We start from the raw sequence: 13,223 nt of genomic DNA, 5'->3' as shown, positions 1-13,223 counted from the left end.
TACTCTGTATAAATTTAACAACCTACAATTCTACAAAGTAGTTAGGGGGTTAAACATCTAGAAATCTAGAATAGAATATCCAAAAATCGTACTTTGAAGAATATACCAACGCAGTCTCGGCGGGTACTTAAAACGTCAACATAACTACCACTTGTTTCCTTCATCGACCCAAGTTTGGAACGCCTACAAACCAAAACCAAAACCAAAACCAAATTTCTAGTGATTTCGTCACATTATATCATACTCGTATTGTGGTTAGGTGATTTCGACGTCATGTATAATAATTTTTGGTGATTGGTGCATTTCCACCACCTTATTATAATGATGAGTATTATGTTAATTAAAATATCTTGGTCAACCTAGAATGAGTAATACGAGCTTATCTTCGATTGATTAGTACTAAGTACAAATATTAATAATTCATTACTGGACCCACCTATAAAAATTTGGAGTATATTCTTTGCTTCATCTAAAGGTTTCTTAATTTATTATTTTATTGAAATAATAGTACTCCATTCGTCCCCAAAACTTCGATCTTTTTAACCTAATTTTAGTCCCAAAATGATCGACCCATTTGTATTAAAATACCCACCAATTTACAACAATATTTGTGCAAAATTAGCTTTCCCATATAAAATTTTGTGTTTTCATTTATTTGTAATACTTTATCTCTCTACTTTTTTATAAAACCCATGTAAATTTATCTTTCCAATATGTTTTTATTTTTTTTTTATTAAATTTTCTTAATAATCGCGAAATCAACTCAAAATGGTCGAAGTTTTGAAGACGGTGGGAATACAAGGATAGATTATGAAACCAATCAAAGGTTGAAAATTCATTTTTCCAAGATATTTAAACTATTCCTATGCTAAGATTCACTTGAAAGTTTGTAGTTATCCTTATCATTAGCATATTTGGAAATCAAGGGAATTTAAAGATAAGATATCGGATCGCATTTTTTTAGATTAATAAGACATTAAGACCTTGATATGCTACAATTTGCGTGTCATAGTTTTTATTAATTGACCACATATCCACATTCTAGCAATATACCCAATGTTGAGCCAAAATTGACAATAGAATTGAACCAAACCTAAGAAAATCCGATCAAATTTGACATATTTGATAACGACGCGACTTGAATGCTGAACTTACCCAAATCAGTTCTTACCGGGCCACCAGAATTGAAGTTTTTTTGAACATTAATGAACCAAACCAAAGTTGAACACTCATATGAAAGTTTCGCTTGTTCTAAATATCTTTCTGCAAAACCTTTTTTTTTAGCTGTAAAAATTGTCAATGTAACATTACTTATGTAATCTAGGGGCGTCCATTCGGTTTTCGGATTAGATTTAGCCCAAATCCAATCCGATCCGAAATAAATTTCGGTTTTTAATTTTCAAATCCAATCCGATCCGAATTACTTACCAAATCCAATCCGATCCAATTCGAATTATAATTCGGTTATTTGGATCCAACCCAAAAATCCGAATTAAAATATGTTGCTAATTTTTTTAGGTCTAATGCGATTATAAAAATAAAACTGCAATAATACAATTCAATTCTTGAAAGTATAGTTGTACATGATTTATACAAGTATTGAAAACATAGGTTTATATGATTAATATTATTATAATCATAAACGTAGTTTAACATGATTAATATTAGCAATATTTTTTTTGTAAAATAACGCTTTTATAATTCGGTTATTTCGGTTTTTTGGATCCGAACAAGGTCAATCTGATCCGATCTGAAAATCCGAATTTTCAAAAAAATTCAATCCGATCCGATCCGATCCGATTTAAAGTTTGGATCCGATCCGAATTGATAATTCGGTTTGGATTGGATTGAATTTCGGTTTTTATCCGAATAATGGACACCCCTAATGTAGTCACCTGAGAATTACAAATACAACTACAAGATTGTCTATATGTAGAGGACTATAGTATGGAGCAATACTTTAAAAATAAAATATTTCCAAAAGGAGGTTGAAAGGTGGTAATCAGGAAATCAGATCTACACTAATAATCAGATCTTCAAATTACTTATTCGTATAATGATACATAGCTCAAGTACTCAGACCTTCACAAAAATGGAAATCTATCTACCAAAAAGTCTAAGAATCATACTTTGTATAAAGCATAACTATATAAGGTGGGAGATCATACAGATGTGCATCTGAATGTGCACGAGTGACTTCCAAAATGTGATACCACATCAACCAGCCCTGTATACCCAGCAACTGCTATCACCTGGAAAACAAACATTGACAACTATTAGTATGAAAACCAACAGCACAATTAATGAAAGAGAACCATTAATAAGCTCCCTCGCCTAGATTCCAGTTAACTTTAAAGTGATGGATATATCACCAAGGCTATAAACACTTCACAACATTACAAATCATGATGGCCAAATTAGATTCTTGTTTTCATAGAATCATCACAAACGTATGAAAGGAAATATACTAGGTAGCCCCTAGATATCATAATTCGAGATGATTTTCCTTGTCTATCTCATCATTCCAGTTGGTGAGACATGAACTCTCATGCATATAAATATAACATATAAACTAGTTAGACTTTTTATGCAACAAAAATTCTAAAAAGCTTGAAAATGATCCATTCATCAGTGAACCCTCCACAAAACTAGCTCCCTCTGTCTTAAAGAGCGACCATTTGAGTTTTCCCTGGGATTTATTTAATATGGATGCATTGGGAAATTTGGCCCTATCCCTTCAATTTGCTGGGAATGCAACATTGCCAGGGCAGAAATAGTGAAGGCCAATATGATTATTTAAAATTCATTTTGGGACTAAGGCTTTGTTGTTAAAGAAAACGATATTTGCATTAGAAGCATACACAGACACTCTTTAAAGAGCATGTGGGAAATACAATTGAAAAAATGACATCTCCATAAGGGATGAAGAAGCTGAATGTTCCAACTCGCATCAAGTTTTCCAAAAATGCTTAAACAATCAGAAAATAAATAGGTGATGATAAGCCTTGCGTATTATAGCAATTGCTGCAAGGGTTTTATAAATGACAAAAACTAGAAGGTTAACAGAACATACACCCGACTGATGCAAGGAGACAGAAAATGCTGACTCAGGAGCACATCTTATTTGAGATAGGATCTTGCCATTCATGTCCATTCGACTAAGCATTGATGAAGCTCCAACTGCTAATATCTGATAGATCATAGTAGATATATAAATACTTCGTATAAAGCAAAGCAAAACACAACACCACACATCTGTCAAATAGCTACAGTGAAGCGAATGGCTGTTAAATGACCGTCTGCACCAGTAGCTAATGCATAAAGTGAAAAGGCAAATTTCTTGTCAACTTACAACTCCTTGATGGAAGCAGCCTAAAAAATGCAAACCAGGATCTAGTTTATGCGGTTCAGATAATTATATGAATGTAGAACAGGAAATTCACTAGCTTAAACAACAACAGAGCTTTTAAACACAGCTAAACAGCAAAGTCAAATGAGCTGACAGATAAATTAAGGGGGGGGGGGGGGGGGGGGGGGGGGGGGGAATAGAACGTAACATTTTAAGGAATAATATAATGAAATGAACAATCAGTGAAGAAAATTTCAAAATGAACTGTGTCCTATATCTAGGATGAATATAAGTTTGATAAAATTCCAAGAAATTATAAAAGATTATAAAAGAAGCTGTAACAAAGTGTTACTGAATCTAAAGCAAGCCAAGTTGGAACTGATAATAATTAAATCAAGCTGAAGATCACCTAAAGATTAGGGATCAAAATTTGCGATGCTAAAAAAATTTCCTTGTCACCCAAAGACTCGTGTGACAAGTGGTCAGCCATCACCTAACTTTCCCATACCACTACTTAAAGAATACTATGATGATGAAAACATTCAGACAGCAACATATTCATTAAAATAGCGACAGCAAACACCAATGAAAAGGTAACTTAGACCACATACAGAACTATTCAAGGCGACATGAAGTCAAACAAAGACATCAAACATTCAATGAGTTTCTTATCATAGTAAAAAATGGATACACAGACATAAACAAAGAAAAACATTCACAATTCAGCAACAAGCTTCAGTTTAAATTAATGCCACCACTTCAATTCATGCAAGCACAACCAGAGTTGAAAATTCAGTTAGTGTTCATATTAATGGAAGAATGGTAAGGCATCTAGGTTCAACTTGGAATGGTGAAATCTAATCATGGTAGGTTAAGTACCCAGCCACAAACCAGAATAAGATCTTACATGATTGTCATCAAAAACTACATCTTGGCAAGTTGTAGGAGTACTGATCCTTGAAATTTGTTCTGAAGCCAGAAGATTCCAAACATATAAACTTTTTCCGCTACCACAAGCCTGCAGAAGAGAAAAGTTACATTATGCTTTATGCAGGAAGCCTGGCAGACAGGAGCATCATAACAATAATTGATACTACGTTAAGTACTTGGGCTGCAGATCCTTTTCTACAAAGGCCATTTATATGGCTACAAACTTGCACTTAACACACAGCATAGAGATCTTTTGTTAAAAGAAGTCAAAATAATCTACTCATAAAAACAACAGACAGAACAAGAACAACTGTTTAAAATGGAAGCAGAGGTACTAATACTGCACGCTAATTGACCGCCAATGAGATACCAAGAAATGCAAAGGTGCTAAGGAACTACACTATTTAATGTCAAACCAACACAAGTTATTTTCAGATTCATTACATCAACCCAATATTTCAATTAGTCGATATTATTAGAAAATATTAGTTAGAATACTGAATGGTAATCTGGAATTTTCTGCCGAACAAAGTGATGCGTCTAATCTATACATCATAAATTCATAATTCTGCTGGTCTTAATTACTCAACGGCAAGACTGTTTTCATTTGATCTAGCTGATCTACTGCCAAAAAAAAGAGGGGGGGGGGGGGGGGGGATATGTATTGCTTCAACAAGCCAAGAAGAACCAACAAAGAACCGCTGCATTAACATATTACAGCAGACGGTATCACAAACTCACTTTAAGCATGCGTGCAAATCTCATGGTGCAATAAATCTGAATGCAAACTTCAAAAACAGAAATCATGACCAGAGAGCATGATACTAGAAGCTTTACCAGCCAACTCTCACTTGCATCTACAGCAATGCAGCTAACACTGGAAACTTCCTTTAGACTCTCTCGCTTTGGAGATATCACCTGAACACACTTTCCATTTCGGCAGTCTAGGAGAAAATTTTAAAAATCAGTTCATATTAACTTCTTTTACAAAGTCACAAGAAAATAATCACACGGCACTCAAGAAAACGGCAAAAAAAATTGTGCGCATCTTCCAGCATGACTAGAAATTTGCCATCATACCCCAAATTCTTGCTGTACCATCCTCTGATCCAGTTATGATCTGAAACCCAAACAGGAGCAATGAGATACAAACTTTCAGACAAATGTCAGTATCCTACTTTATCTATCTATCTATCTAACTATCTATCTACACGCTATGAGGATTTCAAACATACAGATATAAGATATAACCTATCAATTTATATCAATCAGTGGCACTAATCAGGTTTGCAACTCAGCAATATGAATATATGATAATAATTTACTTTTTATATTTATTCTTTTAATTTGGGAAAAAAAAAGAGCTCAAAAGGGGACTTCAAAAACAGTGAAGACATTTAAATTTTGGCATGAAAAACTCTACCTGATTGCTGCCCGTTCGAGCAATAATGGAATGCAGATAGTCCAAATGTCCCTTAAACACCGTCTTAATCTTACTTGTCTCCTGAGAAAGATATAGAATGGACTAGTCAGATACAGTACAGCTAAAAGGAGTATCTGACACATCAGATATACTCAGCAGAGGATGAAAATAACAACGCACCGATACTTGGAATTTTAAACATAACCTCAAGTTAACATATAAAAAGAGAAAGTGAATATTAGAATATCTTATATTTCAATGAAAACTCATTGAAGAACAAATATACATGTTTCATGTGTTATTTAAGAAACAAGATAATTACCACATCCCAGCAGTATGCACAGGAATCACCAGCAGCAGCATAAATGGATCCTCTCTGATATAGAAGAAAAAGAGAACAATCATTGGAAAAAGTGAAATGTATTGAGGTGTCAATAATATGAAGAAGGGATCAAATTACGGGTAGGGTGACTAGAAGCAAGTCAATTAGTCACTAAATAATTTACAGGAAGTGATGATTCAATCAAGTTGCAAACTTGAATAATATAAGAAAGTAAAAAGTTCATACAACAGCACAGCCTATATTGTGATCCACAAAATGGCTGATGAATCTCCCTCTTTAATGTCTTCACTTTATCCAAGTTAATGTTCTAATAATACTCGTATGTAGTATGCTAATGTAATGGGAATTAGAGACATAATTTTAGGGCAACCCTGAATAGAAGTAGACAACAAAGTGGGATAGATAGAGTACAAAGAAGCCATCTTGTTCATTATTAATATATTAAAATTTATTAGTGTCAAAAACCACAGTGAACAAGCAGAAGTGCTTAAAGTCTCTGAGGCTCAATGACTTAACCATTGAGAAATGCAATCTTACCTCGGTTGGCAACTTGGCATAGGTTTGAATCGACAAATTGTCTTAATGAAAGATTGCCACTCAAAAAACCCACATTAATAACCTAACAACATCAGAAGTCAAGCTTTGATATTTGGACTCACCAAGTTGGCTGATGGCCCCACAGTTACTTGACAAGACATTACCTTGGTATGGACAAAAGATACGAGCCCGAATAGAGGAAAAGAAAATAGGCATGGCATTCATCAACTGAAATCAGATCTACCTCCTCTCTCTATAATCCCAAAAAAGCCTAATTAATCATCCATCTCTCTAGTACCTCAGGCTCAATTTATTTATTTATTTCAATTTTAGTTGTACATTAAAACCCTTAGATAAAAATATGTCAATTGACTAACCAGATTACAAAGAAGAAAGAAAATTAAGGAGTTTCCATCCTAAGAGATAAGTGATTCATGTATTAACTTTGTTTTCAATGGCTGCGCAGGTTGGCGGCTAGAGAGAAGAAGGTTGGCTTCTCCGCTAACAATAGAAAACAAGGTGGCAGATGAGAAGGCAATGCAACATACAATAAAAGAGAAAGATAGGTGGGTGTATTGTGAACGGATATGTGAGGAGGGGGAGGGGACGAGCAAGTAAAAAAATAGTATGGTCAGGTTCATATGTCACAACTCTTTCTTATTGTTTTTTATCTTCTTTTTTTAAAAAAATATTTAGTTTAGTCTGTACACCTATATCTCATAACAACTTAATTTTTTTAAACCACTTAGTTAATAAGTTAGAACAAACACACACAAAACAAAACCAAATCCTTGTTCCCAAAAGGATGAAGTTGCATGAACCAAGAATATATTCAAGAATTCTTCCACAAATATTTCTTGCATACGCTCTAATGCTCTATATAGAGCTACATGCTCTAGGAAACCCCATTTTCATTGTCAAGCAAGATAGATTAAATGTCATACTCTAAATACACACCCAAGAGGTCAAATCCAGCAACCATATTTGAGTTCAAACAAGCATCCCATTAAGGTGCAACAAGCATAAAACAGAAATATTGAAATGTATTAGTTCAGTCCTGCCTTGAAAATTGGTATAGAGAGATAATGGTAACCATAAAACACAATCCCCATCAATTTAAAAAACAACATTAACTGAAACACAAACAAGACAATCATTTGAAAACCTGGTGGTCAACAGCAATTGCATTGTTCTCCGATATTGGAGATGTAGCATACCACGGACCCCTAGTACAAAATAAAGGAAAAATTATTTAAGAATGAAATCAAGCATAAGAAAAGATAGAATTACCATGTGTAGTTTGAATTTTTGATCTAAGGGAAGTCTATCAATGGAAACGTGCACCAAGCATCAAAATGATAAGTGTTGCAAAAAGTGACTCATTTAATATTCCTAGTGTAAGGCTCTGTAATTTTAAACCCTTTTTTTTAATGAACTTGATATATGTTTGCTGGACTTCTCTTACTTGTGCTGAACTTTTGCTTAGGGCCTTTTTGTTTAATCTTATTTTAACTAATTTTACCTTATTTCAGAAAAAAAAGTTCAGACAAAATAAATTTTGATAAAATATGTTCGAAATAAAAAAATTAATTTCATATAAGTTCAAACAAGTTCAGACTTTCAACTTATTCCAAACAAGTTCAGACAAAATAATGTAAGTTTAGACAAATTAATATAAGTTCATATAAGCTCAAATAGTATAGTTACATATTAATCATTCAAATGAAACATATAGAGCCTTAACTAGAATCAAGGGCGGATCTATTCATGTGCACAGTGGTGCACGTAACTCACCAGCAAAAAAAAAATGATGTTTATATATATATATATATATATATATATATATATATATATATATATATATATATATATATATATATTATTTTAAAAATATCAAAGAGACCGCCTATTATAGATAGGCGGTCTCTTTGATGCTGCTATTTCTATTGCCACACAGCCTACATGAGTTTGCGTTAGTTTTTTTTAAAATACCTTTCTGCTGCCATTGAATATGAATGGTTTTTTGCGCTACTTTCTTTTTTCATTAAAGAGACCGGTTATATTTAATAACCTGTCTCTTAAACTATCTCACTTTTGTATAATTTTTTAATAATTCTTGTTTCTATTTATACTCTATTTGTGCAACCAATTTTAATATTTTCCCACAAAGCTTATCAATTAAGTAAAAAATTATAAAGTTGATTTAATGTAATAATTTTATAGTACCATTTGTTTGTAACATGTTATTTATTTGGAGTACTTTCGACTTGTAAGATTGAATTTTTAAGTACTATTGTAGTATGGATTTTTATTTCCTATTTTTGGATTGAAATCATTTTGGTGAAATATAATTTTTTTTAATACGAGTATAATTTTTGGATTGAAACAAGTGATCAATTATTGATGGTGACTCACCAGTTCGAAAATCCTGAATCCGCCAGTGACTAGAATTTTACTGAACTTTACTTTTGCTTTTACTTATTTTAACTTATTTATGCCGGAACTTATTTTAGTAATTAGAGGAAAGCCTAAGTGTGTAACTGGAACCTAACTTAACGGATGATCCAAGTCTTAAGCTCGCCAAGAGTTTCGAAGAAGAATATTATCATAAATTCAAAATCTATCTAGGAAGTAGGAACTACTGGGTTTAATTCAATAGTTCTACTATTTATTGATATATGACACTTGGGTTTAAAGGAAAATGATTTCTCTTGTTATCATCAACACATACAAAGGAAAAGCTATTTGAACTCCCAAAAAGTCTTCTTGCATGCACACAGTGAGAGCACACAATGATATCTATGCTCTCATGAGATAGATTGTAGAGTATATTTTGAATCCTCAAAACAAACACACACAAAGCCAAACAATGTTATGATGATAAATATGTGTTAATACATGTCAAGTAAACGCAAGCAGTAAAACTATATTATTTGCAAATTTTAATTTCGAGTAATACCTGTGTTGTGGATTCATCAAGTCTATAGAAGGTTTTACATGGGAGCCTGCACATACATCAAGAAAAACAGTGATCCTTAAGCCTTGGAAATACATGGATTTTACCAAGCTCTATAAAAATAAAAAATAAATAAATAAAAAAAAAATAGTGGGGAATTCAGCAAAACTAATTCCAGCCAGGACCCATACCAAGCCATAGCTATTTGTTATTATTGTTTAAGCTAATAATGTCTGATTTTAAGCTGAATGTGCTTATTTCGAACACCCAGTTAGCATGTCAAACTTATTCTAGATTCTCAAATGAAGGATTCAGTCTATATCTAGTGTAAAGTAGTCTATGCTATTGGCTATCATTTGAATTTCTAACAACAATTTCTTTTTTTGGTGTAGCAATACCATCTATTACAAGCAAAGTTATTCTGCTTAAGAGATAGCAGTATATTGTTCACCACAATATTTATGGGAAAGAGCTACATTACTGCAGTAATGCTTTGTGAACGTGATTCAACATTGAGGAACCATGACAGACACCGATAAAAAGTCAGAATCATGATTGGTCACTGATAACATTCAATGATACCACCAGTGTTTAACAAAGGTCGAGGCATACTAAGGTGACAGGGTCCTATTATGCCTACGTACGCCTTGGGTGGAAATCAATGACGCATACTGTATAATTTTATTTTTTTAGATGGTTGACACACCCAAAAGAATGTACCTAATCTAGATTTTATTTTTTAAAAAAAATTAAAAAAAAAAAAAAAGTGTTTGTCGCCTAGTGCCTAGGCCTCAGCACATAAGCAAGCTTTTTCATACACTGGATACGACACCATCCTCAACTAATTCCCTCACCACATTTCCAAGCACAATTCTAAAATCTAGAGCCAAGAAGGCACACTTTTTCATACACTAAATAACACTCACAATCCTTCCAAGCATAATTTTAATATCCGGTGGATAGTCAGATGCCTCCTTAGAACATACTCTGTAGATCGGAACCCCCATCCCCCTCCACAAATTCCCTGATAAAAAGAACTTACCATATGAATTTGATATACCCTTCAACCCCCCCCCCCCCCCCCCCCCCCCCCCCCCCACAAAAAAAAAAAAAAAAAAGGGACTCTCACAAATCACTTCTCCAAGCCCCATGGAAAGAAAAAACCAAAAATCTTCCATACCCAACCCAACATCACAACCAGAATCGGTCATAGAACTCTGGCATAAGTGACATGTCCTCTTACCTCAATCCTAAAAACCACTATTATAAGTAACTCAGAGAAATCAAAGAATAACTACAGAAAGTTGTCCATGAGTTGAGGATAGAGAGAGAGAGATGGAAAGAGATAAGTATTGTTATGCGATGTTGGAGACTTCTATCAATCTCCAACCTGTGATTTATCTTTTGTGAACAGATGGAGTGGCAACTAAGCTAATCAACGTACAATGAGCAGCTGCATCAGCAGATTCATTTTATCAGGAAGTTTGTTGAAATTGTCCAAAATTGTTGGCTTTCAAGAGCTAACAAAGTGTTTAGTGATTCATGTTTGTCAAATGAGCCCGATGCAAGGACGCCTGCAGGTGCAATGATTGATTAAAGCAGCTACTTTTGTCACTATGCTCACTTAGTTTCCTTATTAATGCTAAGCTAAGTTTTGTTCTAGTTCAGTCCTGTTGGGTATTGTACTATTTTTCTAAGTTGTATTATGTATTGCTTACTTTTGGTATCTTTGTACTAGTTTTGGGATTGGTATTATATTGGGTTTCCTGGTATAAGAAGAGTTTCTTCTTTCACCACTTCATAAAAGTTGGAGGATAGTAAATACTGATCCCTCTTAATTTCAATTGCCAAAGAAAGTCTATTTAACTATCAGTTTCTCCATAAAATAATAGAAAACACAAGACACTTTGACCATTTTCACTACAAATGTTCAATGGTTAAATTTCCCCTCACACAGAAGAGTTTGCAAGATTTCATTGCTCATCAAATAGAAGCAGCAAGTTATTCATGTTAAAATATTTCGCACAACCAACATGTTATCTAAGCCTAAGGAAGCAAGATACAATACCTTGCTTATGTATAGGTGTCTCTGACTCTTCAAGTTCCTTCCATTTCCACCCTCGTATCCAGCCATCATCTCCACAGCTGGATTGTAAATTCCAAAATTCATTCAAAATTTCTGAACCCATATCCTCATGTTACCATTCTGTATACGTTTAATGCATGCAAATGCAAAATCACACAGGAACAAAAACAAGCTATTCATATAAATATGTCATTACATATTTATGATTGAAAACACATTTCCTAATGCTAAACCCCCAATGAAGAAATCTGCTTTGGGATTCTAGGGTACAATACATATTTGATATTTAATAACCCCCTCCCCCTAACTAATGGCATTAGTAATTTGGTAGGGTCATTAATCGATCAAAAAAAAATAGTTGGGTAATTTGAAGCAATTAGCTCCTCTGTTCTATTATAAATAATTCAAATAAAGTAATAAACTATTGAAATTAGAGAAGAGCCTATAGAGCTACATATCGTCATGTTCATCTAATGAACCAATAATTACTCATACTTGTATTTGTAATCCTTTGAAAAAATAGACTTTGAAGTTGGTAATGAATATGGTGAGTTATAATCGAAATCATAGCAGCTTTCTGAAACTAGACCAGACATTTAGGTGATACTGGCAGAAGATTGATACTAATAGAGTAATAGCAAAAACTAAGTACTTAAGCAAAGTTCATAATCATATTATGCTTCAAAAGCGACAAATGTGCACAAACACGAGTCTTACATTGTGCGATTCACCTACATTGTTCTTTTTAACATGATCTTACGTAAATTAACATATAGCGCAATTACAAGTATAATAATACTTCAAGTAGCATTTTCCTGTAAGTAATTGACAACTATCTTAATCCAACAAACATTGCCATTCTAAACAAAACCCGAGCAAAAAAGGCACAAATTCAAGAAGATGAACCTCAACAACAAAGCATCATCATCATCGCCGTAAAACTTAACATCATAAGCAGGCCCTTCATGCGCTTGAAGAAAGCAATAAGGTTCAGCAGCAAAAACTCTATAATCCAAATTTCATAAAATCAATCATCACATAAATATAACACCAATATAATCATCAAAAACCAAAACTATCCTCAAATTGTTCAATAAATCATCAACAACAATAAATCAAACTCACTGTTGAGGAGTCGGGACGCCATAGCGCGATTCCTGCAAACAAAAACCAAAAATCAACTGCAAAATTACATGAAATAGAAGAGAAAGATTGAATTTAAGCAGAGAATGAAGCGTACAATGGAAGAGAGTATGGAGGAGAGAGAATAAGCGGCAACTGAACCATCACTTGAAGCAGCAACAACAATGTCGGGATTTGGGTTAGGGTTAGGGTTAGGGTTAGGGTTTGAAGGAGCAAAAATGGCACGAAAAACTGTTCGACATTGAGTTTCTCTTTCATGGAGGATGGTGTTCCTGTAAGCATCTTCGTCCCAGTTGGTAGCGTCCATCACCATTGGTTATTGTTCAGTTTCTTAATGTTCAGTCAAATGTATGTTCGTTTTCTAATTTCTATTCTTCTATAGTTCTACTCTTATAAAACAAAGGGTGTCAATTCGGGTGTTCGGACCGGGTTCGGTGGGGTCGGGTCGGTGTTGAG

At 33.8% G+C, this 13,223-nt stretch overlaps 1 protein-coding gene across 1 annotated transcript; it reads right to left on the bottom strand.

Moving 5' to 3' along the window:
• Positions 1-1,982: 1,982 nt before the first annotated feature.
• LOC145578887 (THO complex subunit 6-like) lies at positions 1,983-13,109 on the bottom strand. Its single transcript, XM_081636185.1, has 13 exons — positions 12,865-13,109; positions 12,750-12,781; positions 12,531-12,629; positions 11,607-11,683; positions 9,542-9,587; positions 7,748-7,808; positions 6,025-6,078; positions 5,703-5,783; positions 5,360-5,399; positions 5,117-5,223; positions 4,257-4,367; positions 3,074-3,190; positions 1,983-2,252 (listed from the first exon to the last, which is right to left on the bottom strand). The coding sequence occupies exons 1-13, from the start codon at positions 13,078-13,080 to the stop codon at positions 2,163-2,165; spliced, it is 1,131 nt and encodes a 376-aa protein (XP_081492311.1). The 5' UTR covers positions 13,081-13,109; the 3' UTR covers positions 1,983-2,162.
• Positions 13,110-13,223: the final 114 nt, after the last annotated feature.

The sequence above is a fragment of the Chenopodium album genome, chromosome 14 (genome assembly GCF_948465745.1).
Source record: "Chenopodium album chromosome 14, dcCheAlbu1.1, whole genome shotgun sequence".
Classification (NCBI taxonomy): domain Eukaryota; kingdom Viridiplantae; phylum Streptophyta; class Magnoliopsida; order Caryophyllales; family Amaranthaceae; genus Chenopodium; species Chenopodium album.
This window is presented reverse-complemented; position numbering and strand designations above follow the sequence as displayed.